The 17,231-nt window shown below is 42.6% G+C and overlaps 1 protein-coding gene across 11 annotated transcripts in view; it reads left to right on the forward strand.

Moving 5' to 3' along the window:
• Positions 1-16,994, forward strand: part of ELMO1 (engulfment and cell motility 1) — a 595,247-nt gene extending 578,253 nt beyond the window's left edge. For all 11 annotated transcript variants that reach the window (XM_054496891.2, XM_063667384.1, XM_063667385.1 and 8 more), the window contains 3 exons: positions 897-979; positions 9,622-9,699; positions 15,599-16,994. In XM_054496891.2, the coding sequence (XP_054352866.1) occupies positions 897-979; positions 9,622-9,699; positions 15,599-15,799 (362 nt within the window). In that variant the 3' untranslated portion in view covers positions 15,800-16,994. The remainder of the gene's footprint in view (positions 1-896; positions 980-9,621; positions 9,700-15,598) is intronic.
• The last annotated feature ends 237 nt before the right edge of the window (positions 16,995-17,231 follow it).

Raw genomic sequence — 17,231 nt, forward strand, 5'->3', positions numbered from 1 at the left:
AGGGTCTCCCTCTGTTGCCTAGGCTGGTCTCAAAGGCCTGGCCTTAAGCAGTCCTCCTGCCTCAGCCCCTCAAAGTGCTAGAATTACAGGCATGAGCCACTCACTGTTCCCAGCCTCTTTTACCTGATCTTAACAAAAGTTTTAAGTGCACAAACCCTTCCATATCTTTTCTTATCTTCCTCCAACTCCAGAGTAAGACAAGAGATAACATCATTTTGTCTAACTTCATTATTTCCAGAATCCTGTATCAGAAAGGAATTCTCCCTTTATTTAATTAAGTTTAGTTTTGTTGTCTGTAAAACAGGGATAATAAAACCTGCTTTACAGAATTAATGAGATGGCAGAGAAAGAGATTTTGGAGAGTGAGAGTTCAGAACTGTTTAGAGTTGGATAAATTTTTTGAGATAGGGCTGCTTTCTCTCATCCAAAAACTCAGAAACTAAATAGATGCAAATGCTGTAACAAGAGATACTGATTTATGTAAAGCACTTGGCATTACTCTTGTCACACAGGAGCCCTCTGTAATGTCAGTGTGAGTATCACTGTTGTTATTACAATCACTGTTATTTCTACTGCTGCTTCTAATGCCATCACTTCAAACAGTACTATGATGGGTGTTTTTTTAGGTCTTTGTTCCACTGAACCAAATTCTGCTTACAAGCAAGCTCTTTCTCTCCAGGGATGCTTTTTACCAGAATTTAGGATATATTTTAGTTTCTAGTCCTGGGACACTACCTGGCTTCTCTTCCTCTTTTCAACACTCTTCTTTTCTCTTTTTGCAGTAGTTTCTGGGAATGGCAACCACAGTAGCGGACCCAGTGCTTAGTCCTGTTTCTTTATTGACATCAAAGTTTTCACATGGTGTAGTTACTTGCATTTTCTTTTATGAATTGCAGTGCCGGTGGCAGATATCAAAGCCGTGGTGACGGGAAAGGACTGCCCTCATATGAAAGAGAAAGGTGCCCTTAAACAAAACAAGGTATGACTTCCAAATTATTGCAAATAGCTCTATTTGCCCAGTGCAGTCAGCAGCTGCAGCCAGCCTAGCCCTCCTTTATAGCAGTGTTTGTGTGTGTGCGTGTGTTCAGACACACACCTCTTATTCAGCTCTTCTGTTTCCTGTCCCGATTCCTTTTACATTGCTTACGCTTATTCTTTCTCTTCCTCACCCCTTTTCTGATGCTCACCATCTCTTCCATTCTCTCACTTCCTGTCTACTTCCAACCCTAAGAATTGCCCTCACTATTGTCACTTTGTCCTCTCTCGAACCCGCTCTGCTCATCCATCCATTCCCTGGGCCTCTCCTAACCTCCCCCATTTGTGTTTATTTCTCCCTTCTCCAACTTCCACCCCAATATCTTTCATTTTCTCCTGCTGTAATCATACTCTTAATATCCTCCCCCGGGATCTCAGCGAAGCCTGGGACAGGCAGAGAGCAGCTGACTCAAATAATCTTAGAAAACTTTAAAGGCCTGATACCCTTCAGCAATGTGGAAAGTAGGCTGTGAAATATCTCCAACTCAGACTAAAGGAGAAAATTTTCCCAGAGGTGTGTATTACTTAAGCCCTGCAATACCTTTCACCATCCCCTCCTAGTTTTCCAACCATTCCATTATCGTTCCATTACAGAGGGCACAGGAGGGAATATTATTTGAAAAGACAGAAGAATTTCTTTTGCCCGCTGGAAGTATTTGCCCTTGGAGAGGCCGTCAGGGAGCCAGTGCTTTGTTTATGCCTCTTAGAATCTTGTGAGCTATACCATTCATGAACAAAAGTATCCAGATTATCTGGAGCACCCAGATAATCTGGTACCAAAAATGTCACATAGATCAATAGGTTGCATCTTTATTTCCAGTGTCAGTATCTAAGAGGGACACCAAAATGATACACAATCTATTTACCAATCAGGGTTAAAATAAATAGTTTCCACTGTGTAATTTCTATTGTTATAAGACAGGGAATCCAGTTCTTTGCAGGATGGCCCTATCTATAGTTAAAGAAAAACAAAAGTACTATGAAAATACTGTTCAGGAAGGCAGAGGGCAGGGGATGCAGCTGAAGAGGCTGATTGTAAGATCTTTCCTTCTTAAGTTCTATAACTCACCTCAACTCCATGGGAACTCCTACTTTGTTGAGCCCATCACACCATTGTCATGTAATGCATTTGATTGGCAAGCATACTGATGGCAGGGCATGCACAAGAGGCCAGGATCTGTGGCCTATCTGTTACACAGCACCAACGGGGGTTTCCATTTATCTCTTCTCCACGCTATGGGGAGACAGAGATTCTATAGCTCAGCAGATTAGAGAAGCATCCTTAGCTATAGCAGCAAATCTCCAGTTTTCATGGTTTGCCTCCTGTGGAGCAGACTTTCTTCAACACCAGCCGGAATTACCATATGCTGCACATGTCAGGTATTCTCTCCACAATCTCGGAGAGCACTGGCTCTGCTCAGCTTCAGCCAAGGAGGTCCCCACAGTTACGTAACACTTGGGGCTGAGCTGGAAGCAGTGTGGAGAAATTGGCAATAATAGGGGTCTGGGAGTCTGCAACCCAGAGAAGACCAGGAGGGGTGTACCTGGAAAAATAGCAACCTGCCAGAATTCAAGTGTGCTAAATAAAGACAGAGGGAATTATGTAAAATAGGTGTGGAGGGACTTCCTGTTTCAGCCCCAACATATAAAGAGCTTGAGAGTTGTGCTCCCTTCCTCAGAATAAGGAGAAGCGGGCAGGGTGCGGTGGCTCGCGTCTGGAATCCCAGCACTTTGGAAGGCCAAGGCGGGCGGATCACAAGGTCAGGAGTTTGAGACCAGCAGCGTGGCCAACATAGTGAAACCTCGTCTCTACTAAAAATACAAAAAATTAGCCAGGCGTGGTGGCAGGCACCTGTAGTCCCAGCTACTTGGGAGGCTGAGGCAGGAGAATCACTTGAACCCGGGAGGTGGAGGTTGCGATGAGCCAAGATCATGTCACTGCACTCCAGCCTGGGCAACAAGAGTGAAACTCCGTCTCAAAAAAGAAGAAGCAGCAGCAGAACAAAGTGGAAATCAACAAGTTTTCTTGGACCTATCCTAGAACTGAGGTTGCAGGCAGACCATCACCATGGAATGTGGAAAGTCAGATGTCCAAGAAGACATAATAATCCTTAACATGTCTGAACTGAAAATGAAGATATCAAAATACATGCGTCATGAAACTGATAGGACAGAAAGGAGAAATAGACAAATTCATTATTATTAATATATTGGAGACTTCAACATCCCTCAGTCAGTAATCAATAGACCAAGCAGGCAGAAGATCAAGAATATTGATGACCTGAACAGCACCATAAATCAGCTTGATCTAATTGACATTAATAGAATAATCCACTCAGCAATGGCAGAATACACATCCTTCACAAGCTCAAAGGAAACATTCACCAAGATAGACCACATTTTGGACCATAAAACGTGTCTTAAAAAATTTAAAGAATAGCAGTTATACAAAGTATGTTCTCAGATCACAATGGAATTAAACTAGAAATCAGCAGCAGAAAGACAGCTGGAAAATCCCCCAAATGTTTGGAAATTTAACAACACACTTCTAAATAACCCACAGTTCCAGGAAGAATTCCCAAGAGAAATTACAGAATGTTTCAAACTAAATAAAATGAAAATCCAGCTTACCAAAATGTGTGGGATGCAGTGAAGGCAGTGCTTAGAGGGAAATTTATAGCATTGAATCACTACATTAGAAAAGAAGAAAGAACTAAAATCAATAAAGCTTCCACCTTAGGACACTAAGAAAGGAGAGCAATTTAAGCTTAAAGCAAGCAGAAGAAAAGAAATATAAAATTTAGAGTAGAAATCGAAATCAGTAGATTAGAAATCAGTAGAGTAGAAACTGAAATCAGTAGAGAAAATCAACAAAACCAAAAGCTGGTACTTTGAAAAGATGAATAAAATTGATAAATTTCTAGCCTGGCTAACCAAGAAAAAAATGAGAGTCACCAGTATAAGAGATGTGGAGATGATTTCCTTTGAACATGTGAGGTAGTATATTTGGCCTTCTTGTTTCAGACTCCTCTCTCCTTAAAGGAGACTAAAAAAGTAAAATCGAGTAAATGATGTTTTGCAACCTTTATTTTTCACATATTGTCATGACACTCATAAAACATAGGATGGATGATGGATGGACAGCTGGAGAAGAATGGATGGAGTACGCCACTGTAAACAGACAAGACTGCAAATAGAGGCTACTTCCTGGGACTCACTGGCCCATATTTCTAGCTACCCTGGGCTCTTCCAGTCTGCCATGAGGGATGAGACTAGCAGAATTTCAAGCAGCCTGGCCCTTTAATTAGCATATACATGGAATTTACTTGTCTTGCAATGTTAATAGTGTTCCTATATACCATGTCATCAAGCAAAACATCAAAAGGCAGAAGGAAAGCCACAATTTTACCTGCTGAACCCCCCAACCCATACCCCTTTCCCCGTACTCCAGAGGTGCCCTCCTGTCTACCTCTGGGACTTCTGGGTAGGAAAGGGGGACCTGCAGCCTAAAAGGAGAATCGACCAAAATGTGTTCATAAGAGGTCTGTCAGTGCACAGTGGATGGATGACAACCAAGGCAAATTGCTGGCTCTTTGGACAGTTTTTCCAGCGTGGAACAGCTTTTGACATTTTGTGCCATGAGACCCATGGTTAACTTAATCACCGAGCAAGGCAAACCGAGACATTGGCATCTGTAAAAGAGATACTTTGTTAATGGCAGAGTGTTGGTAACTGATCATCCTCTCACCCATTCAGTCTCTGCTGATGTTCCCAGCAGGGCCCTGAGAACAGAAAGAAGAAAATTGGTCCTTTCCCTTGAGGTGTCTATTGCAGAGGCATTTGTTCATGGAGTCAGTCATCCACTCAGTCAGCATGGGAGTGCCTGAAATAGCATAGGATGTAAACGGGGTAGCCGGGGTCCTGTCTTTCTGGAGCTTAGAGTCTACTATTTTTAACAGAGTTCAGTGCAGCAGGCACATTTTTATGGAGACAAGAAATGATGGGTTCTTCACACAGGGATCAGAAAATTTCTCATTGAGACTTGAAAAGAATTGCCATGAGTAGATGGAAATTCAGTTGGAAGGTTTTGATTTACAAGGATTAAGGATTCTAAATTCAAACTATAATTTATAAAAATAAGCTGATTTGTGGCTGTGTGCTTTAAGGTGGGCATTCTTGGTGCTTGTCTCACTGGATTTGGGGCTTTTAGTTCAACAGTCAACATGAAATCACCAGAGTGAAGATCCATTGATTCAGGTAGGAGTATATTTGGTGTATGAGAAGCTTCCATCTTCCCATTTGCCAGAATTAAGCATTTGTTTTTTCAGTGTGATGCTTAAACCTGAAATAGGAAGCATATTCTACTGAAGCTGATGTTCTAACATCAGTTTGAAAACCGTGATCTTAGCCAAAAAGTCCTTTATTCACATTTACTTCATTCATCATCCATTCATTCATTCATTCAGCAATGTATTGAGCATCTCCTTTGTCCTAGGTGCCAGGAATCCAAAGATAAATATGACCTGGCCCCTGGCCTTAGGTATCCGTAGATAAGATTTATATTTAAATATGCAATTACAATTCAATATGTCTATGCCAAAAAAAATTAAACACAGAGGGAGCCTGGGAGAACTGAGAAAGGTGATGCAGGACATGTCATCTGATCTAGCTTTTGCAAAGGAATTGGCCAGGCAGAGAAGTGAGGAGAAGACTTTCCAAGAGGAGGAAAAAGTCTGAAAAGGCACAAGGGCCTTTGCTCGTGTGAAAAGCATCCTCTAATTGGGAACGTTGAATTCAGAGTATAGGATGGATGGGGATGGGGAGAAGAATATGGATTGGAGAACTTTTGGCCGGTTACGCTGCTAAGATACATTAGGGCTGGAGAGTTGTAACTGCCTGAAGAAGGTAATCTCTGTTATGTACTACATGAATGCGTGTTTTTTGCCTTCTAAAATAGAAACTCAAATTCAATAGATCTCTGGGCAGCAATACACTATAGCTCTGAAATCTACTGCTATTTCTGTGACCATAATTTAACACCCACACACATGCCAAGTTATATCCTGTGTCTTTTATCAAAAGGTTTTACCCTCATGATGACCTGGATAGATAGAGAACCAACATAGTTAAGTAAATGCTAGCAAAATGTCCATATGTGGTGAGTTACCATCAAACAATGTATGGATTGGCAGCCGACACTGCACACTGAAAATATGTTGCATAAAACTCTACTCTTGTTATCAGTCAGTTTCTCATTTGACCCATGGAAGATGGCAGTCCCCAAACCCAGGAACCATTTTCCTGAGCATCTGCTGACACAGCGTGCCTTGTCATCTGTCCCAGGGCCAGAATGTCGAATACAAAGGTCAGGGGCCTCAGGGGATGGAAGGATGTTCAGTTTCCTCTGCCTCCACTCTCCCTAGAATTCAGGCTTCCTCCACATGGCAAGGTGGCAAGCAGGCATCAGTGCAGCAGAGAATGGAGAGAAGCTGCTTCTAGATGTAATTTTTCACTGCATTAAATCCAGAGGAATAAAAGAGCTTCAGTCATGAGCAACAAAGCCCCTGAGCATTCGATGTCTAAGTGAGTGTTGTGGTGTGTGGAGGCAAGTAGGCCCTGAGGGGGGCGCAGATCAGTGACAGTCTACTCCACCACCACCTGGCGCCTTTTCCCTCAGGGACAGTGTGGACAGGTGGCAGTTTCTGGAGTGTTAGCCTGAGAGGTGCCATTGCTCCTGGCTCTGCAGCCTCCCTGCTCCAAGTGCTGAAGAACTGACCTTCACCAATGACTCAACAACAGCAAGCCAGAGACATCAATAAAACCCATTATAAGCGATAACACCCTTTAACACAGACATGCAGCTCGGAGAATTAATTCCTCCCACCCCCTCCCAGGCAGCTTTGGTGAAATTAAAGTGGGAATTGACATTCTCACGAATTTCCCATTTCCTGCCTATGTTTATCAGGAATTTAGGTCATGACAGTTCCGATCATTCACGTCGTGAGTGGTACATGTCATAGAAGGGCAAAGCCCAAAGTTTGCATGCTTCCTCCTTTTCCTTCCTTCTCCATCCCCCTGCAGAAGAGAAAGTATCACAGCAATAACCACGCTGACACTGTGGTCTCAAGTGACTTCAGCACCCTGTCCGGAGCACATCTGGGCTGCAGTGCTGTTCACACCGGCTCTTGTCAGCAAGGGGTGATCAGCCACGTGATTTCCCTGAGCAGTCAGGCGCTTGTCACCCAGGGTCAACCCAAAGGGGCCTGGATGAACTTTACCTTTTCCTGTTTACCTCCAAGGGCCCCCTCACGCCACTGTAATATCCTGACTGGTTGTTCAGAAGCAAAGCTCATTCCCTCCTTTTTCTTTCTCCAATCTCTCAAGTATGAGTCAGAGAGTTTTCCTAATAAATGACTCTAAGATTAGAAAAGAAATCATCGTTTTAATGAACATGCTGAATCTGAGAACAATTTTTATGAATTTTTGAAATTATAGCTTAGCATTTTGTTGAAAAAAAGTTGTAAGAAGAGATAACGACCTATGACCTATCACCTTACCATAATTATTTTCATTTCCCATATTTCTTTCCAGTCTCTGTCCACAAGTAGGAATTGTTCATAATTGTGATCAGTGTGTACATGGTGTTCATGTCTCGTGCTTTTCCCCACTTAACTTTGGCTCCCTATAATTATCTTACTGAATGGTTGGCCAAATACATTTCCCTTGGTGGCTAATTTATGATTTCTTTACTACCCAAAAGAGGGAGAGGTTAGTTTCTCATAATGTTCTTTCAGATAATAATATTTGGCTTTTGCTTTCTTTTGAATTTTTCTTTTGAAATTATCTCAGGCATAGCATCTCTGGTTGTTGATATATATTTTCATATTGATTTTTTTTTAAAAGGATGATATGAATTTATAGTACTAATAGTAAGTCTGTGACTATTTTAATTATAAATTAAAAGGTCAAAGAGAGATGGTTATGGAAACAGATGCTATACTTAATGGCAAATTGTTTTTTGTTTATTTGCTTGTTTCGGCACACTTCCTTTTTACATTATTATCTCTACTGGGTAGGCCTGAGTCAGGGCCTAAAGAAGAAGAATAGAAAATAAGGAGAGCATTTTTGCAGAATAGCTCCCATTCCACGACTAAGCATTCTTTCCTTCGCTTGTTTCTATTTCTGTCAAGGTGAGGAGACCTTTTGAGTGTGAGACGCTGGTAGATCTATCCTCAGAACAAGATCTGCCCCCTCTCAGTGAGGGACAGTTGGAGGTGAACCAGACACTGAGAACTCCACGAGAGCCAGAAATAGTTAGATGATGGACTGTGTCGGGACAGGGATGCAGCCACTTTGGAATAATTCTTTAATCCATCTGAAATTCTGAAATCTGTAGGCACTGACCTCATCTTTTTGCCTTTTATCTTTCTGGGGCATTTTTGCTGTGAGTCACAGGCCAAAGACAAGCCCTGTAACAGATATTAAGGTAGAGAATGATGTGAGGAGATTGGCTCCCTAAGAAAGAATGTTTTATGGGCAATTACTGAGCAGGGTGGCTCACAGATCACAGGAGGGGAGAGGGATGGTCGTCACTGGTGCCTAATAGAAGCACAGAGAAGGAAGGCACACTGGAACCTCCATGCTAGAACAGTGCAGAGCATTGGTTTGGATATACTTGGCCCTTCTCTTCAAGACTAGGAGTCCTCAGGATGCTGAGATGAGCTGATGACTCTCATCTTCTGCTGACCGCTCAGACCACTAGAATGATCGTCCTACCCAGTATTGGTGCAGCATGTACAGTTTGAGAAGTGTGGTTTAATGTACATATTAGACATGGCACTGAGTGCCTTGGCCATTGGTCATTCACCTGCAATGAAATGAAAAATGTCACTTGGTTCCTAGACTTCTGGGCCTGGCTCATTGCGTGCACTCTGTAGGTTATCACCAATGAGTGAGCCCATGCTTCTCTATTATACCTTGCAGTCTCTGCTGGGTAAAACCTAAGCTTTGTGTAGCCTTTGCTGTACAGTAGCTCAAAGGTCAAAGGACAGATGTAAAGATAATGGGTTCACCTAGCAGCCTCCTTACAGCTGGCGTAGCATCCACATTTTAGGGAATTCATACCTCTGTGGGCCTGTCTGTCTGTCTTAGGATGATAGAAGGAAGGGCAGTCCTTAATGCTGTTGATTGGGAGTTTACTGGGTTTTTTTTGTGGCCTCTCTGGAAGGGAGATGCTGAAGAAAGGAGAATAACACAGTTTTGGGTAGTGGGCGAGGAGGCGGGCGGTGCTGTCACCTTGGACACTCATTGAACCTCTCTAAGCCCTGCCTCATAAAGGGGATGAAAACACTTGCTACATGGGCTGCATGCGAATTAAATGAGATAGTTCACAGACCGCCCTGAATGGAGAGAAGGAATCATGCCGTGAACCTTGAAGAGCATGGTTCCTCCTTCCATCAGCCTCATTGCAGCCCCGCTTGTCTAGGCAAGCTGGCCCGATTCCATGGTCAATGTGCAGCCATTTGCAACTGCAAAATGAAATGTGCCGATTTTCCTTAAGGTGCTGTTTTCTCTCATCTCTTGTAGGAGGTGCTTGAACTCGCTTTCTCCATCTTGTATGACTCAAACTGCCAACTGAACTTCATCGCTCCTGACAAGCATGAGGTAAGGGTCTCGGGGGTGATAATTTATGAGATAATGTTATCTTTTCTCAAGAAAAATATAGAAAGAAGTTTTACTTAAGAAAAATAGACCTGCCTGAAAAAATGATGAACCAAGGGGCATCTTGCTGACTTGGAGTAGAATAGAAACCTCTTGACAAACTGCCCATTGCAACACATTCAACTTCTTAGTAGCTTGATTGATAGTTCATGGTAAAGAAAAAGGATGTAAAAGGCCTCAAATGCAGCAAAGGTATACTTGTTAATCCAGAGAAAGAAGCGGCCCTGGTTACAGCTTTGGTTTTCATTGAATTTTTCGTTTTTGGTCTGGATTTTCCCAAGATAAACTGGTCTCTCTTCTTTAAAACATCTGAGGAAGTAGGTTTTCTACCAAATTTCTTTAAGCTATTTTAAGAGGTTTAGGGCTGTCTCTGCTGTTGGGATTTTATTTTCGAGATGCTTTTATTCCTTTCTGACATCTTGTTATATGTATAATTTGTTTCTCTTCTTGCAGCACGCTGTCAGCTATATTTAAAATATTTAGCATAAATCTAGGAAAATGCATTTGTAAGATAAAGTAGCAGTTATGGCTGATTTAACTTTCTTTTATAAACTGGAACTCAACATCATGCTTGAAACTTTTATTTTTAGATGATACCATTCAAATTTTTGTTTTGCGTGTGGTTGCATAAACAGCTTTAGAAAGGAAGAGAACATTTTAATAGAATCTGACTTTTGTTCCCCATTTCCCCTAGGACAGTTAACTCATTTAGAAGTTATTCAGTATCTGGTTTTCACTGGTTTGAAGCTTTTGAATAAAATTGTATATCCCAAAGAGAGAGGAAAGATTAGACACAAATCCTGCATTTAGAATGGTGCTTAAATATAATTCTGTGTCACTTGACATTTAGTTTGCTGAAGGGTAAGACTTTGTCTTCATCTTTCTGAAAATAGATACTGTGTTCTACTGTTTCTGTTTTTAAATAAAATTGTGGTTCTACACAGGCCACCATATTCAAGATGTAGAGAGCTGTATACAAAACTACTTAAAATAGTAGAACTTTGGATGTTATTTAAATCTCTGCAAGGCTGTTTTCCCCGGTGTACATTAATTCCAGATCAGGATAAATGCTCTGGGACTGCCAGATTTTTATTCATATCTGCCACTTCTTATAGATACAATAAAGAGAAAAATGCCATATGCTTGTGAACACTTTTAATTACTTCAGACCACTTTCCTCTCTATTACCTCATTTTATTTCCGTAATTATTCCATACAATAGAAAGTTCTATTACAGACATTCTCATTTATCAAATGAGCATGGAGAGACCTCCCAGAACTGAATACCTCAACAATAGAAAGGTTAACACAGTTGGCCCTTGAACAGTATGGGGGTTATGGGCACCAACCCCCCCCACACAGTTGAAAATCTGCCCATAACTTTTGACTCCCCAAAAACTTAACTGTCAGTAGCCTACTGTTGACCAGAAAGAAGCCTTCCCCATAGCATAAGCGGTTGATTCACCACATTTTGTATGTTATGTGGATTTTATACTGTATTCTTCCAATAAGGTAAGCTAGGGAAAAGAAAATGTTAAGAAAATCATAAGGAAGAGAAAATATGTTTACTATTCATTAAGTGGAAGAGAATCATCATAAAGGTCTTCATCCTCATTGTCTTCACATTGAGTAGGATGAGGGAGAAGGAAGAGGACGGGTTGGTCTTGAGGTCTCAGGGGTAGCAGAGGCTAGAGAGGTGGAAGAGGTGGAAGGGGAAGCAGGCGAGACAGGCACACTTGGTATAAGTTTTATTGAAAAAAAAAATCTATGTATAAGTGACCCACACAGTTAAAACCCATGTCGTTCAAGGGTCAACTGTAAGTATAACGACCCTGGCTTACTCTCTGCCAGGCACCATTAATGCTTTATATGTATATTTCACCCCGGTTAACCCTCATATAACTCCAAAAGAATCCCCATTTAATAAAAGAGGGAAATGAGGCAAGAGACTTAAGAAACATGTCCAGGGTCACACAAGTAGTAAGAGACGGAGCTGGGATTTAAACACTGGCAGTCTTGCTCCAGAAGCCCCTCACTTAACCCCTGCACTGTGGAGCTAGGAAGAGAAAGAGCAGGCACTGAGCTCACACATTCCTGGCAGGCCCATCACTCAGTTTCTACAATCACCAACTCGTGGCCAATCTGGTTCACCTGTGCTCCCATCCACTCTTCCACCATCACCCAGCTGCCACTCCTGATTATTTTGAAGCAAATCTGGATATCATTTTATGTATAAATATTCCTGTATGCATTTCCCAATAATGACTCAATTTAAAAACCATAACTGCAATACCCTGATCACACTTAAATAAATTAATAATGTGGTATTTATTTATTAAACCATGTGCAGTCAGTTTTCAGATGTCTCTAATTGTCTCATTTGTGTGTTTTTTTCTTTCATACTTTGTTCAAGTCAGAATGCAAAAAAGATCCATGCATTGCAGTTGGTTGACATGTTTCCTAGGTTTCTCTGAATCTACAGGTTTCTCTTTCTCCCTCTCTATCTCTCACAATCATGAGCATGTGCCTTTTTTCCTTGAAATTTATTTATTGGGAAAAACAGGTCATTAGACCTGTAATGTTAATAGTCTAGACTGTGCTGGTTATAACTTTATGTATTAGCTTACTGTTGCTATTGTAACAAACTGCCACAAACTTAGTGTTAAAGGACACAAATTTATTATCTCCCAATTCTGGACTTCAGAAGTCAAATGTGGGCTAAAATCAAGGTGTCAGCAGGGCTGTGTTCCTTTCTGGAGGCTCTAGGGAAGAATTTTCCCTTGTCTTTTTCACTCAAGAGTCCACCTGCACTCCTTGGCCTCCATCCGTTGCAATGGCTGGTTGAACCTTTTCATCACCTCACTTCAGCCTCCTCTTTCGTACTCAGATCTCCCTCTACCTCTTACTTCTCTGACTCTGACCCTTCTTCTGTTTCCTTCTCTCACTTTTAAGGACCTTTGGGATTACATTGGGCCTGCTTGGATAATCCAAGATAATCTCTATTTTAAGGTCAGCGGATAGCAACCTTAAGTCCCTTTTCCATGGAACCTGACATATTCACAGGATCCAGGGAGTAGGATGTGGGTGTCTTTGGAAGGCGGGTATTATTTTTCCCACCGCAACCTGCAATATAATTCATATATTCATCTGTCCCCTGTATGTCCTATGAATTGTAATTAAAGGATTAATCAAATTCAGGCTCCCTTTCTAAGCAGCAGCAGTGGTGTTTGTACTTTCATGGTGACTTCTTGCTCCCCTTTCTTGGATATTAGCAGCCACTGATGATCGTTGTCTGGATCCTTGGAACCATTAGAGGTTGCAAAAGGTTGATATCCTAATTTTATTATTCCTTCTTTATTTATTAAAGGGATATATAAAGAGAAACTGGCCTCATCAACTATTTGGTTATCCTAAAGTTATACAACTTACATATGGCAGGCAGGATAAATACTTGATTCTCTTTACTAGTTTTCAAAATAGTAAGCATCTTTCAAAGAAGAACAATGAGGCATTTGGGGGCAGGGGTTGAGTAGGAAATCATGCTTTTAAACAGAATTGTGTCTCAATATGTTGCAGTTACTGTCATTATTAGTTTCTAAGTTATCCTGTCTGGAACAAGTAGGAACACCATTGGATTGGCATCTGAGTCCTATTGGGAGGACCCCTTATGTCTTTGATAACTTTCTGGCATTCTGGTATGATGGAGTGATCCAGGTTTATCTTTATGTTTTCTGCCTTTTCTCTGTGGAGCCTTGATTACTTGCAGTGGGAAATGATATTTAGTGACCAGAATCTAAGCATGAGGTGTGTTGATGGTCATTGCACACCACGGTGCAGTGGTTCTTGGTTGGTCATTATTTTTTAGCCCTTTTTGGGGACAGAGCTAGGAGGTTTTCTTTTAAGATAAACTACATAATGAATTGATACTGATAGTTCCAAATCAAATTCAGTATCAGTACTACAGGGTTTTTATTTATTGGTCAATGTACTTTCACATAAAATTTTCTGCTCCTGTTGTTTCTAAAAAGAAACGCACTGCAGAAATGTTCCTGTGGGTTAAAATAATCTGTACTAGGAAGCCAGCAAGGCCTGGGAAGGCTGTGTGAAAAGAATAGTAATCCCCAGGACTTGGGGATTTACCACGAAACAGCATGAAAGCTGGCCTTTGAGAATGTAGAGTTCAGTGGCACCCATACCTGCATGTTCATTAGAGTCTTCTAGGAAGGAAAGTCTCCTCACCCTAGATCTACATGATCAGGATCTCCAAGGTAGGAGCTAGGTGTCTACTTCTGTCAAGGTTATTTATGAAGAAATGGATGGTTAGACATGGTCAGAATCAGATCATGAGGACACTAATTCTTCCAGAAATCCCTTAACACTAAATTGATGTTTCCATGGGTTAAATGCTTTGGCTGAGATCACATAGCCAAGGTAGAACCAAAGCCCTCCAAATCAATGCTGCCCTCCTGAAACACAGATCTCATAATACACCCATTGTGCATCTCCTCAGCTTAAAAAGTAGGACTGCTGATGTGCATCATGGAAGATTTCCATCACATCATGGTGACTGGAGATTTATATAGTGCTTGGAGTATACTTTGGTTACTTTTATGTTGAGATCTGCTACCATGGAATACAGTCCAGATAACCACAGTGCCAAAGTAGGTTAAAGAGGGTCTGGAATTGCCGCTTGATCTAGTGAGGCAGAAAAGTTGGGAATCTGCAGTGCGTGGTAGAAGGAAGACCGCTTCAACAAAAGAGGAGAACAATTGCTGTTATAGAATCCTATATAGGACTATTAGAAACCTAACTCTAGTGCATGAGTGGAGCCCAGCATCCAGAACACCAAGCAGCTTTCCGAGATGCTGGCATCAGGGGTGCCTCTTTCACCAGGTGTCATGGTTCTCCGTCCAGGTCAGTACAGAACTCCAGCCTCTGGGAGTGGAAGCTAAGAAGAGAAAAGCAGGTCCTCAGACAAGGCACAGTTCTTCCTTCTCCCTCACAGAGATCATAGTCTCCTGGAGAGACAAAAGGCTATGAGAGGAGAAGAATCAGACTCTTAGTTGGGTACTCTGAAGGGCTTTCCAAAACAGATAATGTCTCCAGGTATCAGGCCCCAGAGGCCTGGTGAAAAGAAACCTTAGGAACTAGAGACAAAGGCTAAAGAGGTCCCCAGACAGGCAGCCAACCCTCCTCCCATTAAGACTGCCCAATAATTTTAACCATTTTGGCTGCCAGACACTGGGCAGCAGAAGGCTATTTCCTAGCCCTTTAGCTGAGAAACACCAAGGTGGGACTACCATTGGCCATTGGCTCCAGGGTGGGACAGGGCTGTCATTGTGAATGCTAGGATCAGACAGGACAGGCCGAGATGAGCTACTAGACTAGGAGCCATGACTGGAGTCAGCAAAGAAACCTGCTTCACCTGATGTTGAGTCCAGGGCTGTTCGGTAGATTCCACCAATACCTAAAAGTCGTAGACTCCCACATAGGTGTTACATTGCAAGTCATGGAGAACTCCAATCCTCAGCTGTTACAGAGAAGCATTCTTTGCAAAGAAGAGCACAGGCACTGGAGTCAGATTGCCTGGGTTCAAATCCCACCCAGTCTACAAAATACTGAGTCACTTAACTTCTCCGTACCTCAGTTCCTTCACCTATAAAACAGAGATAACAGAAGTATCAACTTTATATTGAGATGTCGTGAATATGAAATGACGAAGTAGGCCCAGCACTTAGCACACAGCCTACTGAGTGATGAGTATTCACTGTTAGCTATTTTTACTATTAATACTTCCGTAATTGCCACCAGTAATGATCGCTGTTGCCTCCCTTCCTGCCAGTACTGTATCTGGACGGATGGACTGAATGCGCTCCTCGGGAAGGACATGATGAGCGACCTGACGCGGAATGACCTGGACACCCTGCTCAGCATGGAAATCAAGCTCCGCCTCCTGGACCTGGAAAACATCCAGATCCCTGACGCACCTCCGCCGATTCCCAAGGAGCCCAGCAACTATGACTTCGTCTATGACTGTAACTGAAGTGGCCGGGCCCAGACATGCCCCTTCCAAAACTGGAACACCTAGCTAACAGGAGAGAGGAATGAAAACACGCCCACGCCTTGGAACCCTCCTTTGGTAAAGGGAAGCTGTGGGTCCACATTCCCTTCAGCATCACCTCTAGCCCCGGCAACTTTCAGCCCCTAGCTGGCATCTTGCTCACTGCCCTGATTCTGTTCCTCGGCTCCACTGCTTCAGGTCACTTCCCATGGCTGCAGTCCACTGGTGAGACAAGAGCAAAGCCCACTGCTAGTAAGAAGGCCAAAGGGCCCTTCTATCCTAGCCCCCCACAGGCATGCCCTTCCTTCCCTGGGGCAGGAAAGCCAGCAGCCCCAGACTGCCCCAAAACTTGGCCACCAGACCAAGGGGAGTGCCCCAAGGCCCCTGTCTGGAGGAAATGGCCTAGCTATTTGATGAGAAGACCAAACCCCACATCCTCCTTTCCCCTCTCTCTAGAATCATCTCGCACCACCAGTTACACTTGAATTAAGATCTGCGCTCAAATCTCCTCCCACCTCTCTCCCTGCTTTTGCCTTGCTCTGTTCCTCTTTGGTCCCAAGAGCAGCCGCCGCAGCCTCCTCGTGATCCTCCCTAGCATAAGTTTCCCAAACAGTCCACAGGTCCCACGCCCACTTTGCGTCTGCACTGTGATCGTGACAAATCTTCCCTCCTCACCAGCTAGTCTGGGGTTTCCTCTCCCTGCCCCAGGCCAGAACTGCCTTCTTCATTTCCACCCACGCTCCCAGCCTCTTAGCTGAAAGCACAAATGGTGAAATTAGTAGTCTCGCTCCATCTCTAATAGACTAAGCCTAAATGCCTCTAGGACGGGCTGTTGCTATCCAAGCGTTTGGTGTTACCTTCTCCTGGGAGGTCCTGCTGCAACTCAAGTTCCACAGGATGGTCAAGCTGTCAGACATCCAAGTTTACATCATTGTAATTATTACTGGTATTTACAGTTTGCAAAAGTTTTGGGTCAGTTTTGTTTTTTTTTTTTTTTTGCTTTGTTTTTGTACAAAAGAGTCTAACATTTTTTGCCAAACAGATATATATTTAATGAAAAGAAGAGATACATAAATGTGTGAATTTCCAGTTTTTTTTTTAATTATTTTAATCCCAAACATCTTCCTGAAAATAACATTCCCTTAAACATGCTGTGGAATAAAATGGATTGTGATGATTTGGGGAGCTGGTGTTTTGATTTAGTAACTTAGGTTCTTGCTACTCAGTCATCAGCATCACCTGGGAGCTTGTTGGAGATGCCAGCTCTTCAGCTCCACCCTAGACCTGCTGAACTGGGTGATGTTTATGTACATTGGTTTGAAAAACACTGCTGTGGGAAACTCTCCACCATTGCTAGGTCACCATAGGCTCTGAGCATCAGTGGAGAGTGTTACTTCTAAGAAGACCATCTCGA

The sequence above is a fragment of the Pongo pygmaeus genome, chromosome 6 (assembly GCF_028885625.2).
Source record: "Pongo pygmaeus isolate AG05252 chromosome 6, NHGRI_mPonPyg2-v2.0_pri, whole genome shotgun sequence".
NCBI lineage: Eukaryota > Metazoa > Chordata > Mammalia > Primates > Hominidae > Pongo > Pongo pygmaeus.